This window comes from Pelobates fuscus, chromosome 10 (assembly GCF_036172605.1).
Source record: "Pelobates fuscus isolate aPelFus1 chromosome 10, aPelFus1.pri, whole genome shotgun sequence".
Classification (NCBI taxonomy): domain Eukaryota; kingdom Metazoa; phylum Chordata; class Amphibia; order Anura; family Pelobatidae; genus Pelobates; species Pelobates fuscus.
Genome location: NC_086326.1, coordinates 78,239,258 through 78,260,402, shown reverse-complemented (window position 1 = coordinate 78,260,402; position 21,145 = coordinate 78,239,258). Strand labels below are relative to the sequence as shown.

Below are 21,145 nucleotides of genomic sequence, written 5' to 3'. Positions count from 1 at the left end.
GGACGGGATCTATGCTCCAAAACCACTATATTAAGGCATAGTTGTTATGGTGTTCAAAGTGCCCCTTTAAAAGGAAATTGTTAAAGACCTAAGGGTATGTTAAAGAAACACTCCAATGGCTATACTGGGAGAAAATATAAATCACTGTTTAGTAGATACACTCCCAACGAATACATTTTTATCCATGTATTCATTAGGTGTATATCTTAAAACAGTTTGCAAAAGCTGCGGTTCTTATGAACTGCAATCTTTGCAAGCCCTCCTATTTTTCCATGGAAAAGATATTTAGGCTTCTCATTGAGCAAGATGAAGTGCCTGATGGGTGTGTAGTGGTCAGATATAGAGGCTTCTCATTGAGCAAGATGAAGTGCCTGATGGGTGTGTAGTGGTCAGATATAGAGGCTTCTCATTGAGCAAGATGAAGTGCCTGATGGGTGTGTAGTGGTCATGTAACTTGTTAACATGTTGATAATTAACAAGTGAAATGCACACCTCGGCAAAATTTACTGAGCTGAAAAGATAACAGAGAATGCTTCCAGTTTGGTTCAAATCGAATAAAATATGCAATCTTAGTAAACTTACTGGTGACTTCCAGTTCCACTCCACATAATAAAATCACAACCTGTGTGGAAAGGGGTAGACTCCGATTTGGTGGAGAAGTAATGATACCCATGCAGAAAATGGAAGAGATAAGGATAAGACTTGTATCAGCTCTCCATATCTGGACAATATGTCATTAAGTGATGGACACTTTGAAACATATTTTTTCAAGATGGCACTATCCCAGATATCCGTTAGTAAGTTATGAATCCTAAAGTCACTTGGGCAAATTTATTTGAAATGCGTTTTTGATTTAGTTTTGCATGAAAATGTAATTCCAAGGATCAGTAGTGGTAGTAGTAAAAATAATAATAATAAATAAAAATACATTTAAAAAAAAAAAAACAACAACTGTATTTACAATGTATAGGATTGGATGATTCCTAGCCAAATTATTTTTAAAAGGCAAGATTCCTCTCACCCTATTGCTGATATGTGTGAAACTCAATGATCTCTTTTCCCCTTATTTGGCATATTGTTAAATACATCCTTTAAACGTGAGGTCACATACTCTGTTTATAATCTAGGTATACAGTTCTGATCACTGCCCGCTGCCCAATCAAAATATTACTGTTTGACTGAGTCAACGACAGAATTCAATTTAAATAGGAAAAAAGATCCTGTGATTAAAAATTCATCTGTAAGTGTTGGCTTTCCTCTACATCACATTTATATTCAGTTTTTCTCTAATTTATTTCTTCATATCCAAGTTAAGACATTGCCTGAGGTTTTAATGCTAAAATAGATGAATATCAGTCTCTGTGGAACAGCACGGTTTAAACTCATCACATTCAATGATTTTTTTAAACCTATTACGGAATAAAGCAAAAACTCCAATTAACCTATATCTGCCTGGTATAATGATATTTAGAGTATAGATACGGCTAGCCTTATTACCATATCAATATTCAAAAGGTCTGTCTTGCTGTAATTCTGGCTAAGTTCATAAATACTCAGAACTAAACTTTGAAAGTGAGTAACAAAGGCTATAAAGAAGTTTGATGAAGACCGATAATTTACTCCTCGTGGTATGTTACATATTGAACCTTGAGATTAATTTTAGCTGTAGTTGACTGGTTTAATAAACACAAAGGTCAATTTCATGCATTTGGTTCAAGACCCCCAATTAAAGTTTGTTTCACCATACTTTGTATAACGATTTTATGAACGTCTGTAAGTATCTAAGCAGCTCCCTCTAGGTGATCTAGACATAAACTGCTACTCAAACCAGCCACATCAAAAACTATGTTAGGCTAATTCCCATAAAAATTAGTGCCTCCTCGATAACATTCTAGTAATATCTATAAGTTACCATAGTCAAGTGAATCTCTTCAAGATCATTTTACAGTACATCCGATAAATTGCAATAATCACACAGATAATATTACAACTATCTCCACTGATTATTATAAAAACAAATTGTGATGACCCTTTTCAGAACTCCTGGAATCTTAAGCAATTCTACCTATTTGCTTCATATTGTGTCTAGGGGATTAGAATTTGGACCATAGTTTAGAGTGTTCTTTGACATTGATATATCCTTCACAAGAAGTTCTTAACAAATTAGTGACCCCGAACAAGCTATTGGGTTGACCTTTTCTAATTGACAATTGGCACAAGATGTGAAATGTTCACTGTAAATGTACTTGTTCTGTTGGTTCTTAATTAATGTCACAGTTTTTGTTGCAACAAAGTTCTGTTCATATGTTTTGATTTTAGAATGCATGAAATTATCTCTACTTTGACAAAGGAGACTTAGTCCTTTGTGTCAGCATGCATTAAAAACACAATATAACCCTATGCAGTTCTTTCTGTGGGTTTTTCCAGTTAAGAAAAGGAAACATCTTGCTCACAGCCTAAAATAATTGACCCATGTGTAGGTTTTCCAAGTAGTAGGTCTATGTTCTGAAGTCAAATGCTCACTCAAATAATGACCTTTTCACAGGTTTGTTTTCCTTATAGTAAAGCACAAGAACTGAAACTTAAGGCATGTAGGAGAGCTCTTATTGCTCACAAATTATATTTGTGGTAAAATACTTTGCATGGCTCATATGTGTGGAGGATTAACATTGCAGTCTCTCATTTCAATTTTGCCACCTTTTTTATCCAAGAGCTATATTTACTAATGTTGGTATACACTCCAGGGTAGCCTTTTCGTCCACATCCGTACCCCCAAGATGTTATTCCTACAATTACCCATTGTCCATTTGGCCTTTGGCACATGAGAGGACCTCCACTATCTCCTTGACAGCTGTCCACCCGTTGGTCTTCCGAGAGATTTCCAGCACAGATCATCCGACTTGTAAATTTGCCTTTATATTGCAAAATACAAGACTCCTTGGGAAGAAGAGAAACCTCACCTTGCAAAAGCGTCCGAGAATAAGATGTTCCTACAGCAAAACAAACAAATAAAATAAGTAATAACAAGAAAGAGACAGATATGTACTGTAGTTTGGAGTAGTTTTGCTAGTCCAATGATAGAAATGCAAGTATTGATGTATCTTAAAATATATTTTATTTAGTGGACTTACGGTGTTTTGGAATGATGCCTGAGTTGAAATAAAAAGGGCAAAATATTGTGCAGATATTGACAGTCGTGGCGGCCAGATGTGTCCAGTAGGAGCTCCTCGCTAATATCAAGATTTAGGCAGCTAAATCGCTTTAAATGAATAATTCCACAACTTTTGGCTGAAATTATTCTGCATCCTAACACCACTCAACTCATTCTGTGGGACTTTGTCCATATATTACCAAAGCTCAGGTGCTTTGGCTGTGAGGCCTAGTACACCACGGGCAGAAGTGGCCAATTTCCTGATCTGGGGCCTCCTCAGCCTGGACTGGACTGTAAAAGTCATTATAAGTTGCATTTTCAATTGAATTTAGGGAAACCACTTGAAGCATTCGTTTTGTTGAGCTATTTCAATTGCTTTTGTTTCATTTGTTCAACTGAAAGTGTAATTACTGACAATAAACCAGCTTTTCAATAGGTGTTGAATAATTTAGATTACAACTATACTACCCTTGATCTTACATGACTAGGGTGTTCCTAAGTCAAAATGGATACCCAGTCGTGGGCCTTTTGCTTACTGTGATCTGTAAATTGTTTTGGACCTGGCCTAGGCTCCCTGTGTAATGGCACATTTAAGCTAAAATATGTAAGTAGGCCCTGGCATGCTAATCATTAGTTGTTTTTTTTTACCATTCCTACTATTCTCTGACACCCTGTTTTCACGTATGTCTATAATAGCCCTTTCTCAAGAGTGTGCTCCCATGGAAATAGCAAAAAAAAAAATAATAATAATAATAATAATAATAATAAGTTCACGATAAAATTTAATACAAAAGCCCAGAGAGGCCCAGTATTTGTAATATTTTTTTATAACTTGTTATCTCAAGAAAACAAATAGTTTTCTAGAGATAACAAGTCAGAAAAATATTAAAAACACATGAGCTCTCTGGACTTCCATCATTTAAACTATCATGATAAGTATAACATTGTAGTTTTACTAACTTAAACATATACTGGAGATATTTACATACTCCAAAAAAGCGATTACAGTGATTTCTAAATAATAAATTATACCTGTGTCTCCCCATCCAGTAATGAAGCATGTCTTCCGATGGACAGACTTTTCCTTCTTCTCAGGCAGACATATTGGTAGGACATGGTAAGTGAATGGCAAACAGTGCCCATCCCTGCCCTTTACTCTGATTAGAGCAATATCATTGTCAATGCTTCCCGAATGGTAGTTCTTATGAATTACAATCTTCTGCACAAGAAGCTCTCGTTCGAATTCATCTTCCACTCCAGTGTGGTAATCCCCAACTCTAACAGAGTAGCGATGGGCTTGTACACCAAACCTGTACGAGTAAAGAAGAGTCACAAAGTATCAAACAGGAACGTAAAAAGGAGTTGACCGCTGAGAAACAAATAGTAGGCTTGCAACGGGGTAATTATACATTTCCACTATGGACTACTCTAGTTTATATTATTAGACTAGCATCATCAGCATTAGTTTGCTATCCTACTTGTAAAATATTCCTATGTGGGGTCTTTTAGGGAAAAAAGAAATTGATGGTTTTTAGACAGCATTTTGTATTTTCTAAGCTAATTCCTTCTATTGTACAAGGTTGTTGGGTACTTCCTATAGTTGCCTCATGATCTGCTGCTCAGGGATATTCTTAGACATTATACAGTCTATTCTTTTCCTATTGTTTTGTATCCTTTTTTGGGTAAGCAAGAAGAACTGATTAATTTCTTCCAGGAACTTTGCTTTTAATTTGCTGAGGCTTAGGGAATTTGTACCGCTTTATAAGTCTGGTCATACTGATCTCCTTTTCTCCTCTGCAATGTATTGAGTTGGCTATCCACGATGCCTCCTGTGATTTAATACCATGGAACTGCTAACTAGCAGACTTGGGAGAATACCCCTTTTGTCTAAGCAGAAACAGTGAAGATGTCCCATTGATTAAACAGCTTCTTAAATTAGCTTTTTGCTTACACCTTCTGAGGATTCATGCACATTGAAGGATTGATATTTGACACTCCCTAGGGAAAATATTATTTACAGGGACTGACTGGTAGGGAGCAGGCACTAAGATTTCTACTAATTTCACGTTAGGTTTCCTGTCCTTTCATGTGTGAAGAACGAAGCTACCCATTAGTGAATTCTGATACTTTAGAAAATTATAGTAAACATGGAGCAAATTTAGAATTTTGTTGGACTATTGTATTGCTTATCCATTAGGTTTCTTAGAAAGCCCTTTCTTGTGAAAGACCAATACAATTGGAAACGTATATATAAACTGATTATGAATGGCAATATGCCCTGTAATATTATAACGAGTGAATACACGTTTATCTAGGCAATAAGTGCAAACTTAAAAAAACTCACTCAGCTAACCTGACCATTTCATTCTCCATTTCTAAGACATTGGATCATAAATATATACAACTTAAGTGGTCACTCCAACCTTCTATTAAGCTGTAAAACATAAAGTGTTCAATATGTCGTGCTAAAAGAACAGCCAAAGCACATACCCACAATAGATTTCTGTAGCGTCCTGACACCATCATCCGGTTTAATGACAAACATAAACCAGGGTTCTTAATGGTGCCTAACGGACATCTTTTCCTCAGCCAATCAATGCTACGTAAGTTGGATACAATTCACATTGATAATTTGGAAGTGTTAATTAAATATTACCAAATGTGGCTGAGGAAGAGGCAGCATCTGAGCACTGGAAACTTGTTCAAACTGTTTGTTTAGTTTAGGTCAAATCAGTTTGTCATCCAAACCATTTTGAAATTAAACAGAGGGATGGCACCAGTTTACCCAAGACAAGCAAACCATTACAGATGGTTATAGTAGTCATGTTGATTGCAGTTTAATTTTGTTGTGTTTGTTTTTGTGGTGAGACTACTCTGTCAATCTTGAAGAGCAACAATGCGAGAAACACAAGATATTTTGTTTACCTCTTGAAACAGTGAGCCGCTGTTAGAACCCAACAATTGCTTATCAGTGTTGCACCGCACAGTAACCGAGACTCTTTCGGGAATCCCTTTAGCCTCAATGAAGCCTGCCATGGCCAACTGCCCCTAAACAAGAGAAACATGTTTTTAGAATACGATACAATCGGAATATGAAGGCAAATGTGTAATTTGCAGATCTTGCCTCTAATATTTATTGACAGCACCAGTGTGTATCTTTGAATTGTCAAAAACAAAATTTTTTACTGCTTTTTGTACTTGTTTCTTTTACACTATCCCATATTTCTTGTAGCAAGAATATTGTCCCTGTATGTTATATGATTCATGTAAACAGTTATTAATATTTGTGGAGATACAATTTGTCTGCTATAACGTGTAACATAAACATGTTAACATGTTGGACTTCTTCCTTCTCCATTCTCCTATTTCCACCCCCGCACCTTCTATAGAAGGGAAAGGGAAACTGGTGGGTTTTTTTTTACAGTTTTGTCACTATTCCTTTCCTTTCCCAGGTCTAAGTGTACCTCTTTAAGAACATGGAATCAAATAACTGATAGGTATTGCAGGTTATTACAGCAAATTAGTAGCATCAGGTTTTCCAGAGATAGAATAAAGTCCAACATAGAACCAAAATAGGAAAAAACAGTAGGCTAGCAGTGACATAGTCTGCCTTAAATGTACTGAAAATAGGCTGGAGCCCAACACATGTTGCACAAATGAATTCAAAGAGGTGTAGTGAGCGATAAGGATTGCGCTAATAAACTACTTATGGTAGAAATTAGCAGGCTGAGGCTAATGGTATCGGAAGGCAGAAGTCTGAAGGCAAAATGTGAAGTACTAATATTTAATATAGAAAATTATGATAGGGAGAAGCTTTTTGGAACCTTTCATTTGATGAGGGTTAATGTAGTTTTAAAGTACTTGGGGATTATTTTGCCATACAAGCGTAAGGATTTGTATGATTTGAACTTTTCTCCTTTGATTAAACAAATTACTAAAGACTTGAGAAATTGGTCATTACCACAGATATCACGGTATGGCCGGGTAGCGGTGTTATAAACGAATGTCCTCTCCAGGCTGCTTTTTATGTTTCAGACTGTCCCAATTTGGCTACCAAGGTCTTTTTTTAAACAGATAAGGCATATTATTTTAGGATATATTTGGGGAAATAAGCCCCCACGCCTGGCTTATGTTTATCTAATTAGATCAAAAAGTTTGGGGGGGTCTGGGAGTTCTGGACATTTATCGATATTATCAGGCAGTTCATTTGACTCAGATACTTGACTGGTCTCAAAGGAAACCTAAAGGGTGGATAAGTATAGAGCAGGAATGTATAGGAGCTCCAATTAACACAATATCTTGGTTGAAGAATCCAAAATTTTATCTGAAGGAAAAAGATCATCCTACCTTGTTACCTATATTTTGGTTCTGGGAAAAATGTAGGACACTAGGTAATGTTATTAAATTTCCTAGCTTGCTGTTCCCTATATGTCATAATTTAGATTTTCAACCTGGCCATCACAATTATAATGTATTATTCTCTATTAAAAAAGAGGTATATTACTAAAAATGGCCGCACGGCTCCCTCAGTCCCTCTCTATGTGAAGGTAGAATCAGAGCGCCGTGCAGCACTAGTTTTTAAAAATTGGAATCAGATTAAAGATGTATTGCTATAAACTTACCATATATCCCACTGACAAACTAATGCCCCCAAAGTGTAACAATTTGCATCCTTTCAATCATTTATTATACGTGTATCCCAGAATACACTTGAATAAAATAGAAATCACATTCCATTCTTGCATTCAAACACTTACAGGGTTTTTTACTAAAGTGAAGATTCAAAGGGAAATCAAAGTGAATTCCAATTTTAAGGCCATGGTAGCCAAACTTAAAGCATAGCTGACTATTAAAAATAAATACCTTATTGATTTGGTTCCACCAACAATTCTTTTCTTGCGTTGAAGAAGAGGACTGATTCCACACACTGCGGATATACCTGTAAAAAGAGAAAAGTAGGATCACCACTTTTTTTTTTAACATTCTTTATTTTAATTTCCACATATATTATATATATTGCTTGTGGTTGGTTAATTTAGTGACTGTGAAATACCTTGAGATTGGTTTAAGTCAGTGTGGTGTGCCGAAACCAACGTAGGGGTAGGCCTGTAAAAAAGAGGCCCACCCGAAGGGATTGTATAGGTATGGAGAGGGTGAGGTGGGTGGGGATGATCAGCATACGTGACGGCAAAGGTAAGAAGGGGGAGTAGCGTTTTATAGGAACGCTAACTCCTCCCACAAATACAGGCCTGCAGCCATAAAACTTGTAGACAGTGGGAACACACAGTTAAAACAGTTCGGTTTAAAAAAAATTAAAAATAAAGGGGGATACAGGGGTGTTACAGAATGAAGATATTGTTAGTAGAGTCATATAACAGGGTAGTTGCATTATGTGTACATATTACCGTAAGCAGTAAACAGATTATAGAGTTAAATTATGCAAATACGGGACTAGTAATTATGACATTTGTTGGCATGGCATGGGTACACGCTATTGTAGGGTATGGTGAAGGTCGTCAAAAGTGTGGTTGCATGACACTCACAGGACCTCCTGTCTCAGGTTAGGGCATATTGAGTTCCATTCACCTGGTACTTGTAATATCTGCTCTAGGGTTTCACCTAAGTCTCTTAGCGAGCCCACAGTGTAGTATCATCACTTTTTAACTAAGCTATTAGATTTATTTTTGCATTGATAATGTGCGCAACAATATGTGTAGTCATAATATTGACCAACTACTTATATAATACATTTTCCTTAAGAGGACTCAGATTTTGAAATGATTATTCACTAAAGTTTGGGTTGTGGGAAATGTAAGTTGCTCAACTGTAAACAAAGCTGAATTGTTCTTCTATTTAGGCCTTAAATTTTAAATTCACTTTGAATTATCACAATTTTCTGGAAGACAGCCACTAGAAGTCTTTAACCCTGCAAAGTAAACAAGGCAGTTTTGCATTGCAAGGTTAAAGTGACAGGACCTTTGCATCCATTCCACCTCATCTCAATGGAGTGGTTTGCTACACTTTAATGGTCCTTTAACTAAGTCCTTTAATTATTTTTATATATAAAGTGCCAGCAAATTCTGTAGCACTGTACAACAGGTGGACTAGCAAACAAAATGTTGAAACAAGACAAGTTGAACGTACAGGAGCAGAAGGTGCTGAGGTCCATGCTTTTTTTTTTTTAGTTTATTTGCAGAAGGAGTGCTGGCTGGCAACAACCAGAACCTGTAAATAATTAGGTTTGAACAGAGTCTCTAACTGAGATAAATATTTATATTATCCAAGAACATGAGAGCCCACTTCAATATCTATTTGTCCGGCCTCTTGCTTAGCATATTGCTATCACAAATGTTGCACTTCCCCGTTAGCAATATAAGTTTTGTCCAACATTAGAAGACATTCATTTGTTGAGCATGTCAGCTGAAACACTCATCCAATGAATGCCATATAAAGATGAATTTGATCCAAAGTATAAGCAAGTGCAGATTCCACAATAACAATATGAAGAATGTCTGGCTGGTTGCCTGGTTTGTGTCTAACTGGAGTTCATCACCCACATAATGGGCACACTAACCTGTATTCTTTTTTTGGATGACTTTCTTCTCTTTGTAGTCACATATAACTCCAGCATCTTCATTGTGCCAGCAATTATGTATTCCACTGTCCTGCTTGTTGCATTCTGCCAAGGTGTTTTCGGACCCGCTGCAATCTACATTATCCAGGTGAATCGGTCCTTGTCCTTCACCGAAATATGCCATTGTTCTTGCTTTGGCAAGACCTCTGAATGAGAAAATCATAATGTCCCCAAAAGATACTGTCAACTTCAGCTTTGCCGTTAAACAAAATAGCCCCTACTTTGTCTCATTGTATATTTTATTTGCATTGAAATAGCAGTGAAATTCCAACAAAGTCAATACGAGTATTTTGTGCAGAACTTTTTATGCACCAATCAGAAGTTACAGAGCTCCTTTCAGGCAACTCATAATTATTACCCCTTACTATACAGCAATGAAAAAAAGGGAGACTATTCTAGTTTATAGCTAGGTGTGAAGCATGTTGGGGGTTCTGTGTAAAAATAAAATAAAAAATAAAAAACAACAATTCTGGGACAAAGTTCTAGTAGTGGTCCATTCAGCATGAAAACCATTTGTATATCTTTGCATCTCTACAATACTTTCAGAACTTTGCTGCATAGTTGCTTTTTATCTAAAATAAATTCTCACTGTTTTGAAAACTTGGTTTCAGGAACAATTCTCAAATACCACTTTTAGAACTGATATATATAACATGTTGCCATTATATCATTTAATTAAGGATCCAGCCAATAATATTAATCTTTGAGAAATTTTTTATCATTTACTCCTTCTTTGTCATTTTGTTGGCAAATATTTATACAAAAAATTGCAGTCACTAGTCAACAAATGCAATTTTGCCGTATTTACTCCACCTGTAACCAAGCTGTCTGCACACCACAACTGCATCATTGTCTGTCCAACCATCATCACATACACTGCCCCATTCGCCATCGAGGAAAACCTCCACTCTGCCTTCCTTCGTGTTTTCTCCATCCACCAATCGAACAGGAGGTCCTGGAGATTATTAAATTAGCATTTAGACATAAAAAGCTGTATTTTATTTTAGAACTATTTTATAATTGATCGATGATGTTCTAGGTATGGCATGCAATAAAACTGATGCAAAGACTGAATAAACAGTCTTACTAACCAATCCTGGACAATAGTTAGTATTGCCAGTGTTTGGATATTGACAAAATCAGCTAACTGTATCATCCCTGCTAGTCTCATTCTTACAATGATGCTGAGTGAGAGGGAAATTTATACCAACCAGTCTCCTCAACTCCCCTAAACTTTTTTTGGGTGGAAAGAAGGGTTTGAAGCATTGAGGACATTGGGAAGTCTGTATTCAGGGTTTGAACTGAACAAATTTGAATATTTTCGATGTTTGGTTTACACCCCGTGTCACATAAATATTGTCCCAAATCCTGACAGTGAATAATGACATAATAACTCAATTTAAAGTGTTGCTATGCTCCTTGTGAAATACCAAGGGGTGTCTACATTTAATAAATAATATATGACAGTCGCCATTAATCATATTGTAAAAATGCAGAAACAAAATGCTTGCCGAACACTGTGGCTGAAATAGACAGCAAAATCGATTGTGAAAATGTTAAAGTGGACCATGTGAGATAAGGAATTTTGTCTCATTTTCAACAATGTATATTTTTTCATGAAGGCAATGCTAACATTTCTTTAGTTGGAAATCTGAAATGGGCACATCCCTAATTGGTCGCCAAAAATTTCACAGACAATTTGAGACATCTGGGGCATGAATAGGTGAATCATATTTTACTATCTTTGTATATTTAACGATTGCCTTCTTGTTAGTGCATGAATTCGAAGGTTAGGCAGACAGCTGATTTGGTTTGATTGCAATCTACCTTGTGTTAAAAAGAAACATTAAAGTCTAGTAATACATTAACAAAAAGAATTTGAAAAATCATTCTCTGAGATTCCAGGAACATACTGGAAAGGTAGTAAACAAGATCCCTTAGAGATTGTTAAAATCCAATGTTTTGCACCGGAAGAAAATGTGCACAGTGGTTAACTTAGAAAACAATAATCCACCACTGACCCACTCTGAAGGTTTCCTAACTAGACCTTACCAGTATGAGACACTCATAGGACAACACGCTTTTAGATAATAAAGCCCTATCGGTCCACATTCTCTCAGCCACGCTTCACAGGAGCGCGTGGTGTTATTCATACTGTAAGACATACTGTAAGACAATGCTTAACTAACACGTAAGCCATAACGAGCCTCACAATAACACTAGATACTAAACTAAAACTAGAGAGTTTGATTGTTTGGCTTTAATATAAAAATAAGTGCAATGTTTTTTCTGATTTACTGTTTTACTGATATGTCTTGCAATCTACCATGTAATGGCATGTACATATTTCTATGCACTGCAAAAATAAAGAATTAAAAAAACAAATCAAAACAATAACAAGAAAATTATATAAAATAATGTAACGAATAAATATTTTGTTTTAATTAGAATATTACAGACAGCATAATTAAGCATCACCTAAGCACAATTTTTATATTACCAGTGGGCTCTTCCACGATCTCATTGTTGTCATTTGTACATTTTACTCCAACATCTTCAGAATGAGAACAGTCATGTTGACCCCAGCTACTATGTGAACATTCCAGAATAGAATGCTCCAGACCTGTGCAGACGACATCATCCAAAAATATGAAGCCTTCACCTGGGCCAAACTCTCCCTTTGATGCCACAATAGAAGGACCACTGTAAAGATGGTATTTGATACACTTTAGTACAATGTAGACAAGATTACTTATAACACAAGTAAAAGAGCTCAATTATATACGTGTAAGCAGTTAATAAGGTTCTCAAGGTCAGGAACATGTACAGATTATTTTTCATTTTTCTGGTTGTTTTCAGCAGACTTTTCAATAACATTTTTTTGGGGCGAGCAGTTGTTGTATGGAGCTTTCCTCCATTCTGACATACATTTGGAGTTGACCTTCTCTGTCATTGGCCAATGTTCCATCTTTACTGCTACTGTATTCTTATTCCCCTACCTAATGGTAAGCAGTGTTTATTTTGGCGAATAACAATTTGAGTCAAATTTTAGTCTACTAAAATTTTTTAGATTTTGTTGACTAAAACTAGACTAAAACTAAAACAATTCAGAGACCAAAATTAAGCTAACTAAATCCGGAGTACAAAAGGGGAATAAAATTCGGGTATACCCAGTGGAGTGGAAGCCAAAACCGAGAAAATCTCTTCATAAATAAAATGTAACTTTTAATAGATACTAAGAAGGAAAACCTATTTGAAAGTAAGATAACATTTAACATTGTTTAGGTAGCAGACCATGTTTCTAGTGGAAATTTTAAAAATTCGTTACATACTAACCGTAGTTTACCAAAGAGGGCATTATTAGCCATCTTTATCGTTAGGACTCTCTTGGCTCTATTAAAAGCAGAGATCCTTTCATATAAGTTTTCCTTCATAGTGAACCATAATTGTTTTTAAGGTGGTGGTATGAATATAGTGATGTTTGTGGTTTTATACTAGTATCTATTAAAAGATACATTTTAATTATGAAGATATTTTCTCGGTTTTGGCTTCCACTCTACTGAGTACACCGAGGATTTATCCCCCTATTTTACTCCTGACTTAGTTAGCTTAATTTTGGTATTTGATTCAATAGGAGTTATCCCCTAACAGAAGATATACACGGACCTACAGTCAATTTATTGTTAAAAACAATTCAGATGACTAAAATAAAACTAAAACTAAAATGGCATTTTAGTCAAAAGACTATGACTAAAACTGAATTGAAATTTGCCACCAAAATTGACACTGGCATGTGAAGGAGCCACAGAAGGACTGTGAAAGGGGCAAAAGAGACAGACCAGGGCTTGGGAGAGAGACACCTAGAGGACCTGGTAGGAAACAAAGAGACACAAAGGGGCTGGGGAAGGGGCAAAAGAGACAGACAGAGGTTTTAACTAACCTTATTAGATTTTAGTCATGTAAAAAAAAATCTCCAGTAGATTTAGCTGACTAAAATCTACTGGAGATAGGTCAACTAAAACTAGACTAAAACTAAAGCAATTCAGATGACTAAAATACGACTAGAACTAAAATTGAAATTTGACGCCAAAATTAACACAGCTGGTAAGTCAGTTTTTATTTTAAAAAATTGGGATTGTCCTGGTGTTCCAAGACTATATGTAAGAGCTAGAAAGTTTACTTGCAAAGCCAAGCTAAGACACTAGGTAGTGCCAGAGAGTTGTGTGTGGATCATAGTTCGTACATAGTCATTTATTCTTGAGGTTACAGACACAAAAAATAACTCTAGTAATAATGTTCTCCACTAAATATGGCCTTGATGTAATATTGTTGTACAAGCTTTCCAAATGATCTAATATTTTTGGATAAACTTTTAAATTGATTTTTTTGACATAAATAAAATATCAGAAAATATATCATACATATAAACTATGTCAATACATTTTTAAAAAATTACAATATTACAACATTTCAATATTTTTTTCACAATATTAAATAATTGTAAAAACGTATCTAAAAATATTAAATAATTTGGAAAGCTTATCCAAAAATGTGAAATTGAAGTCTACGTCACTACTTTATTTGCTGGAGACATTATTGTGTTGAAGACTATAGTAATAATTTTTATCTGCACCATCAGATGGCCATGAGCTTACCTAGAGTTATTTTGTATGGTTTTAGGTAGTAGCTAAAGAATAACACTTTAACCCCTTAAGGACACATGACATGTGTGACATGATATGATTCCCTTTTATTCCAGATGTTTGGTCCTTAAGGGGTTAAAATAGAGGCTAAATCAATAAACGCAATACCATATTATACTCATTAATGGTCATTTATATTCAGCATTTTTAGCAGCATAATTGAAACTTTGAAACACACCTGAATCCAAGCTGTCTGCAGATCACCTGTGCATTAAGTACTGTCCATCCATCATCACATACGGACCCCCAGTCACCTTTGTAGTATATTTGGACCAGACCTTCACCAGCATTGCTTCCTCTAAATAATCTGACTAAGCCATCTGCGGTCATAATGCAAAATATACTTGTCATTAGAAACAAGGTAATTTTCGAGTGTAAAAAGTGATTAAATTTTTTTTTTATATTTGCATTAAAATTTTATTAAAATACTGCTTGAAAACCGTTTCCTCTGTGGCATCCCAACCACCACTCCACTTCTTTACTTTTGTGGCAGTATTTACCTTAAGCGGGGGCCAGCCAGGGTCCTCAGCTCGAGCCATGCGTGGCTCAATCTCCTCTTCTCAGCAGGTCACGTGCACTGACTGCAGTGAAAGGTTATGCGCCCCGCCTCGCACTAGGAGCACGGCTGGTGTCATGGGAGTCATAAGTAGGTGCAGGCTCCTATTTGCCCACGTCATTTTGGCGCCCCCCACAAACATACATTTTGGGGGTGTAGGCATCACGTGGGCCAATGAAATGTTAAGTAAGGCTATTTAAACTCCCCTAGCCCTGTCCACTTTGCCCTATCGTGGTTTCTGTTTCAGTACCCTTTGGTGCTTTCCTTGATCTATTGTGTTTATTCTGGTATTTACCTTGGTTTTGTTCCTGACCGAGTTTATCTTTAACCCTATCCTGTCTTGTTTGCCCTTCTGACTGATTACCATGTACCTGACTCTGGCTGGTTCTCGTTTTCCCTGTCTCTCCATTACCCTGACCTCGGCTCGTGTCTGACTACGCTTTATCCCTAAGGCCTGGTAATACGTTAAATCCTTATCTTGTGGGGCGTGGCTTGAACGCTGATGGCGCCGGCCGCTTGATTTCGGAGCTCCGACCCGCGCAGCGATAATAAGGGCACAATCCGAAGCACAGACTCTCCAAATGGGGCGCACCAAACGCCCAGACGCTCCACAGACACCCAGGGGACAGTTACCCGCTTCACAGAGCGGACCGCTGGACGGATACCTCCGCACTCCGTTGCGACCGTCCCAAGCTGAACAAGGCCCCAAGATGGCCGACGGGCCGACCACGCCACCGGAGGGTGAGACCCTCTCGCTAGCAGACATCAGGGCGGACATAAGAGCCCTGACTACCCTGACTGCCAGCATGGTCACTAAAGCAGACCTAAAGGCCTCATCAGATACCTTACATGAGGCTATTCGTGCCGAGGTCGCAACGCTGGGGAATGAACTAGCAGCACAGGGCACCCGTATACAGGCCTTGGAAACAGCGGAGCAAACGATGTCGGGCCGCATAGAAGCTAACAACCTGGCTATAAGCAGACAAGGTACCATCCTATTACACCTTAGGAGACAGGCGGAAGACCTGGACAACAGGGGCCGCAGGTCTAACATCAGGATACGTAACCTCCCTGAACCACGCAACGAAGAAAACGTGGAAGCTACTCTCACTGCCCTATTCAGGGAGATTTTGGGCCCTGACTCCCCGCCGACCTTCCAATTCGACAGGGCACACAGAGCGCTCCGGCCCCGCAATGCAGACAACTCGCCCAGAGATATCATTTGCTGCCTACACGAATTTAAGGTGAAAGATCTCATAATGTCAAAAGCAAGATCCAGACAAACATGGCTATTTCAAGGAGCCGAAGTCGCCCTTTACCAGGACCTCTCACCCCTCACACTAGAAGCCCGCAGAGCTCTACGACCTGTAACGCAATTGCTCAGAAGTAGAAATATACCATATAAATGGGGATTCCCCTTTAGCCTGCTAGCTCGCCATGACAATGAATGGGTACCTGTGAGGTGGCCAGACGAGGTCCCCGTGTTCCTGAGGAGACTAGGCCTACCACCGACCGAAGTTGCGGACTGGATACTGGGACCCCTAGAACAGCGACCAGGTCCCGTCGCTCAGAGAGCCGCTAGGAGACGCAGAGAGGACTCACCACGCAGATCCCCAGCACACAGGCCGCGCAACCCGGCCCCGCATGCTGAGGACTAGCCGGGCGGTCTAGCTTGACAGGTGTGTCTCTCCCCCCTGCCCGATGGTCCGGGGATGATGCCGCACCCGATTATGGGACCCAGATGTCATTCCTCGCCCAGAAACAGATAAGTACTTTCAACCACCCCCATTTTGGGCCGCACACTGACTGATAACTTTCTGCGATAGACATACACCCGTCCCTCCCGGGACCTAGCCCACCGCGAGGTATGGCCTCTACTGATAGCATGCACCACACCCATAGTTGCAGCTAAGATAACGGTGACACCACGCACTGTATAGTCGTGGATGAGCACTCTCCACCACCCATAATGAGTCGTATACCAACTGCCACCCTCACACTTGTGAAAGTGACTCATCCCCTCCGGGGACTCTCTCCACCATGGGGCATAGCTTTTGATGGACACACACACACTAAGGAACATCATGATGCCATGTGGATACTTTGGGAGGGGGGACTGGGGATTCCCGCATGGAGACGGGGCACTGAGCTGAGTGGGGGGTGTTCTTCAGGGACCCTATCTATTTCAGCGTTGCAACAGTAAAGCGGAAGATTTATGGTGGGCCACACATACTGATGGCTGTATTAACGGATTGCACAAGAACCATGACATTGTTGGGTGGGGGCACATGTTGGGAGGGGTGGGGCTCCACTACAATGGGGACAAATGTGTCAATTGTCATCCCGATTATGTTGAATTATTTGGTTCACAATACTGATCGTTATAATTTGCCCTATGTATATGCATGATTCTTCGCCTGACGGGTGATCGGGGTTGTTTGACTGGGCTGGGTGGGGGGTGGGGGGGGGGGTTTATTCTTATTCATGTTTATGTACCTTGGTTCATATTTTTATGTTGCTTACTATGTTGCATTGTGGGAAGGTAGACCGTGCCCCCCCCGCTACCCCTCTGCCCCCGACTGACAAGCTCACTACTTTATCTGTATGCTTAGATGACCCTACCAGCTATCACGCCGAAAGCCCGGACTACAGGGGACAGGGGGACCACATTGGGGCGAGACACACCTGACGGACATCTCAGACCCCAACTGGAGAGTACGCATAGGCACCAGACCCGATCGCTATGTGCACACCTACTGACTCATGCTTAGCGGAACAGGAACCCGACCCAACCCATACGGAACACACACACCTGACCGTCGCCACTAGGCGAGAGCCACGACCCGACTTAGACCCGAGTACACCAAGACTACTGGGGGATCCGCGCTTGCTGCCGCTCCGGTACTCACCGTGTAGTGGTACAGCGTAGGCCGCCCACCCAGTTACAAGGGACTCTGCCTGACAAAGGCAGTATCGACCCCACACGTTGGGATACTCTGGGGTAAATACCCTCACTCATTAACACACATTAGGATACTAACACACGGAGAGCATAGTAGTTTCTGGTAGAGGACCGACACACACACCTTCGCCTCGCACCCTCCCCTCCTGGGCCCCCAGGCGACCGCTACCCCCCCCCCCCCGTGAACACCGCTCCCCCCCTCCTTCCTCAGTCTTCCTGTGCGGCTGGTGGTCCGGCGGGGCTGGGCGCCTGGCCCGTGCATTGGCAGATCGAAGTTGACACCCCCCCTCCCACGATGGCCTACTCCCCATCACCCTTAACCGTTCTCACGCAGAACTGCAGGGGACTCAATGCCCCGGAAAAGAGGTCCCATCTCTTGAGGACCCTCAGGAGCCAACGCATCTCCATCGCGCTCTTACAAGAAACCCACCTAAGAGCGACGACGAATCCCCTACTCAGGAGCAGGTACTACCCGAACAACTTTTACAGCAACCACCCCTCCACGAGAAAGGCAGGCACAGCTATACTGATCGCGGCCGATCTTCAATTCACGGTCTCCGACCAGATAGCGGATGCCGACGGTAGATTTCTGTTCGTGAAAGGGGAGATAACAGGGAAAAAATACACGCTCGCGAACATCTACGCTCCGAATGCAGGACAGGCGAGCTTTATTCGCAGGACACTTTTGAAGCTAACCAAATTTGTAGAGGGAGTCCTGATCCTGGGGGGGGACTTCAATGTCCCGCTGGACCCCCTGATTGACACATCCACGGGACGGAGCAGTGTGCCTAGCTCGACGATCAGGACCATCCTGAAAGCCCTCAGAGACCTTCGGCTCATGGATGCGTGGCGAGCACTACACCCAATGGAGAGAGACTTCACGTATTACTCCACGCTGCACCGTCGATACTCCAGAATCGACTATATCTGCGTACAACAGGAAGGACTGACCTACCTAAGGTCAGCTGCTATCCAAATGTCACGGTAATATACCCCAACACGCAGGAATAGTACAGATAGTCAGGAGACAAGAAACCAGGGGTCGTCTTACCGGACCTTAGAATGGCCGGACTTGACGAGAATAAGCAAGACAGAGTCTAGAACAAGCCGAGGTCAAGGGAACAGAGAGACAGCGTAACGTAGAACAAGCCGAGGACTGGTACACAGAGGACAAAACAGCGGATAAGCAAGCAAGGATAAAGAGAGAGCGGAGTCAGGAACAAAGCCAAGGTCAATCACCAAAAAACCAACTGAACGATACAAGCACTAAAGGGAAACTGGACAGAAACCACGATAGGGCAAGGAGCAAGGGAAACAGGTGAGTATAAATACCCTAAGGTTCACTTTGATTGGCCCCTGTCATATCCACGCCCCCAAAACGTGAGTGTATGGGGAATGTGGCCTGACAGGGGCCAATGGGAGACTGATTCTAATTTAGTCTCCCACTGTCCCTTTAAGAGCGCGCCCGAGACGCGCGGCGCGCTCTTAGTGTCGGGCGGGACACGTGACCGCTTCTCGCGGTCACTGCCCGCCTGACTGATCATATCGTTGGCTGAGCCGCGCGCGGCTCGTGCAGGAGCAGGACCGCGCGCGGCGAGAAGAGAGGACCCCAGCCGGCCCCTGGAGAGGGTAAGTACCGCTACACCAAACTACTCCATGGTCAGATCACAGTGCAGTAAAAGTGGAGATGGAGTCACCCTTATACCGCCCGACAAAAAGGACGTGGAGACTAAATGATGCCTTGCTCTTAGACGAACCGACGAGACTGCAAATTGCGGGGCACATCCGTCAATTCTTTGAGGAGAACGCGACTGAGGAATTAACGGACATGACGATATGGGAAGCGCACAAGAGTGTCCTCAGAGGTCACCTAATTCGAATAGCAGCACGGAAGAAAAGGGAAGAAGGACAGCAGATACGCGACCTTACCGAACAGATAGCGGCCTTAGAGCAAAGCCATAAAAGATCTCCACAGGATCAAACTTATAAAGACCTTGTCACACATAGGAGAAGACTAACTGACATCCTAGAACGCAAATATACGAGACAGTTACAACGCTCCAAAGTTTTCTTTTACAGGCATGCAAACAAAGGAGGTAAACTGCTGGCCCAAATGCTAAGAGGCCCACAAAATCGAGCCCAAGTCCACTCTCTGCGCACCAGACAAGGAGTACTGACGCAATTCCCCGAGGCTATCGCAAAGGAATTTGAGATCTTCTATACAAACCTCTATAACTTGGACAACTCACCTGAGGGCCCCGCTGCTTCCAGCAAACTAAGGAACACCATAGAATACCTGAGGGACTTCAACCCTGATGCACTCACCCCTGAGGAAGCTGAATCACTCGACGCACCGGTTACCGAAGAAGAGGTCAAACTCGCCCTCAAGGTGGCCAAGAATGGTAAAGTGCCGGGCCCGGATGGCTTTCCGGTGGAGTATTATAAGAAATTCGGTGAGGAGTTGGTCCCGAAGCTGGTCAACGCACTGAACAGCCTCCGGGAGGGCGCATCCTTTCACAAGGAGTCCCTGGCGGCAACGATAACGGTGATCCCGAAACCGGGTAAAAACCCGGAACAGGTCGGCAACTATCGCCCGATCTCGCTAATCAATGCTGACATCAAGCTTTTCTCTAAAGTCCTATCCTCTCGACTACGACAGTACGTGCCGCGACTGGTCCACCCGGACCAAACGGGATTCATCCCGGGCCGGGAAGCCAGGGATAGCACCCTCCGGCTCTTCGTGGTCCAACATGCGGCGAAACTCTATCGGAAGAAGCTACTTCTGCTATCTACGGATGCAGAGAAAGCTTTCGATAGAGTGGACTGGCGATTCATGATGGAAACGCTAAGGAGAACAGGCATTGGTGACCAAATGAGACACTGGATCGGGACGCTATACCACCGGCCGAACGCTAAAGTTCGAGTGAATGGGGCACTCACGGAGAGCTTTCACATAAGGAACGGGACCAGACAAGGCTGCCCACTCTCACCGCTTCTCTTTGCACTCACCTTGGAACCGCTCTTGGACAAAATACGTAAAAACCCCAGAATTCTTGGCCTTAGATGTGGGACGCAGGAACACAAGGTCGCTGCGTATGCAGACGACATGATGTTTTTCCTGGCTGAACCCCTTGAATCA

The 21,145-nt window shown here is 41.0% G+C and overlaps 1 protein-coding gene across 1 annotated transcript in view; it reads right to left on the bottom strand.

Moving 5' to 3' along the window:
• Window positions 1-1,982: 1,982 nt before the first annotated feature.
• LOC134574978 (neurotrypsin-like) overlaps window positions 1,983-21,145 on the bottom strand; it is a 44,657-nt gene continuing 25,494 nt past the window's right edge. The window contains exons 8-15 of the mRNA XM_063434089.1: window positions 14,667-14,808; window positions 12,286-12,488; window positions 10,599-10,740; window positions 9,726-9,931; window positions 8,015-8,090; window positions 6,077-6,199; window positions 4,184-4,461; window positions 1,983-2,990 (exon numbers count right to left, since the gene is read on the bottom strand). Coding sequence (XP_063290159.1) covers window positions 2,680-2,990; window positions 4,184-4,461; window positions 6,077-6,199; window positions 8,015-8,090; window positions 9,726-9,931; window positions 10,599-10,740; window positions 12,286-12,488; window positions 14,667-14,808 — 1,481 coding nt within the window. The 3' untranslated portion in view covers window positions 1,983-2,679. The remainder of the gene's footprint in view (window positions 2,991-4,183; window positions 4,462-6,076; window positions 6,200-8,014; window positions 8,091-9,725; window positions 9,932-10,598; window positions 10,741-12,285; window positions 12,489-14,666; window positions 14,809-21,145) is intronic.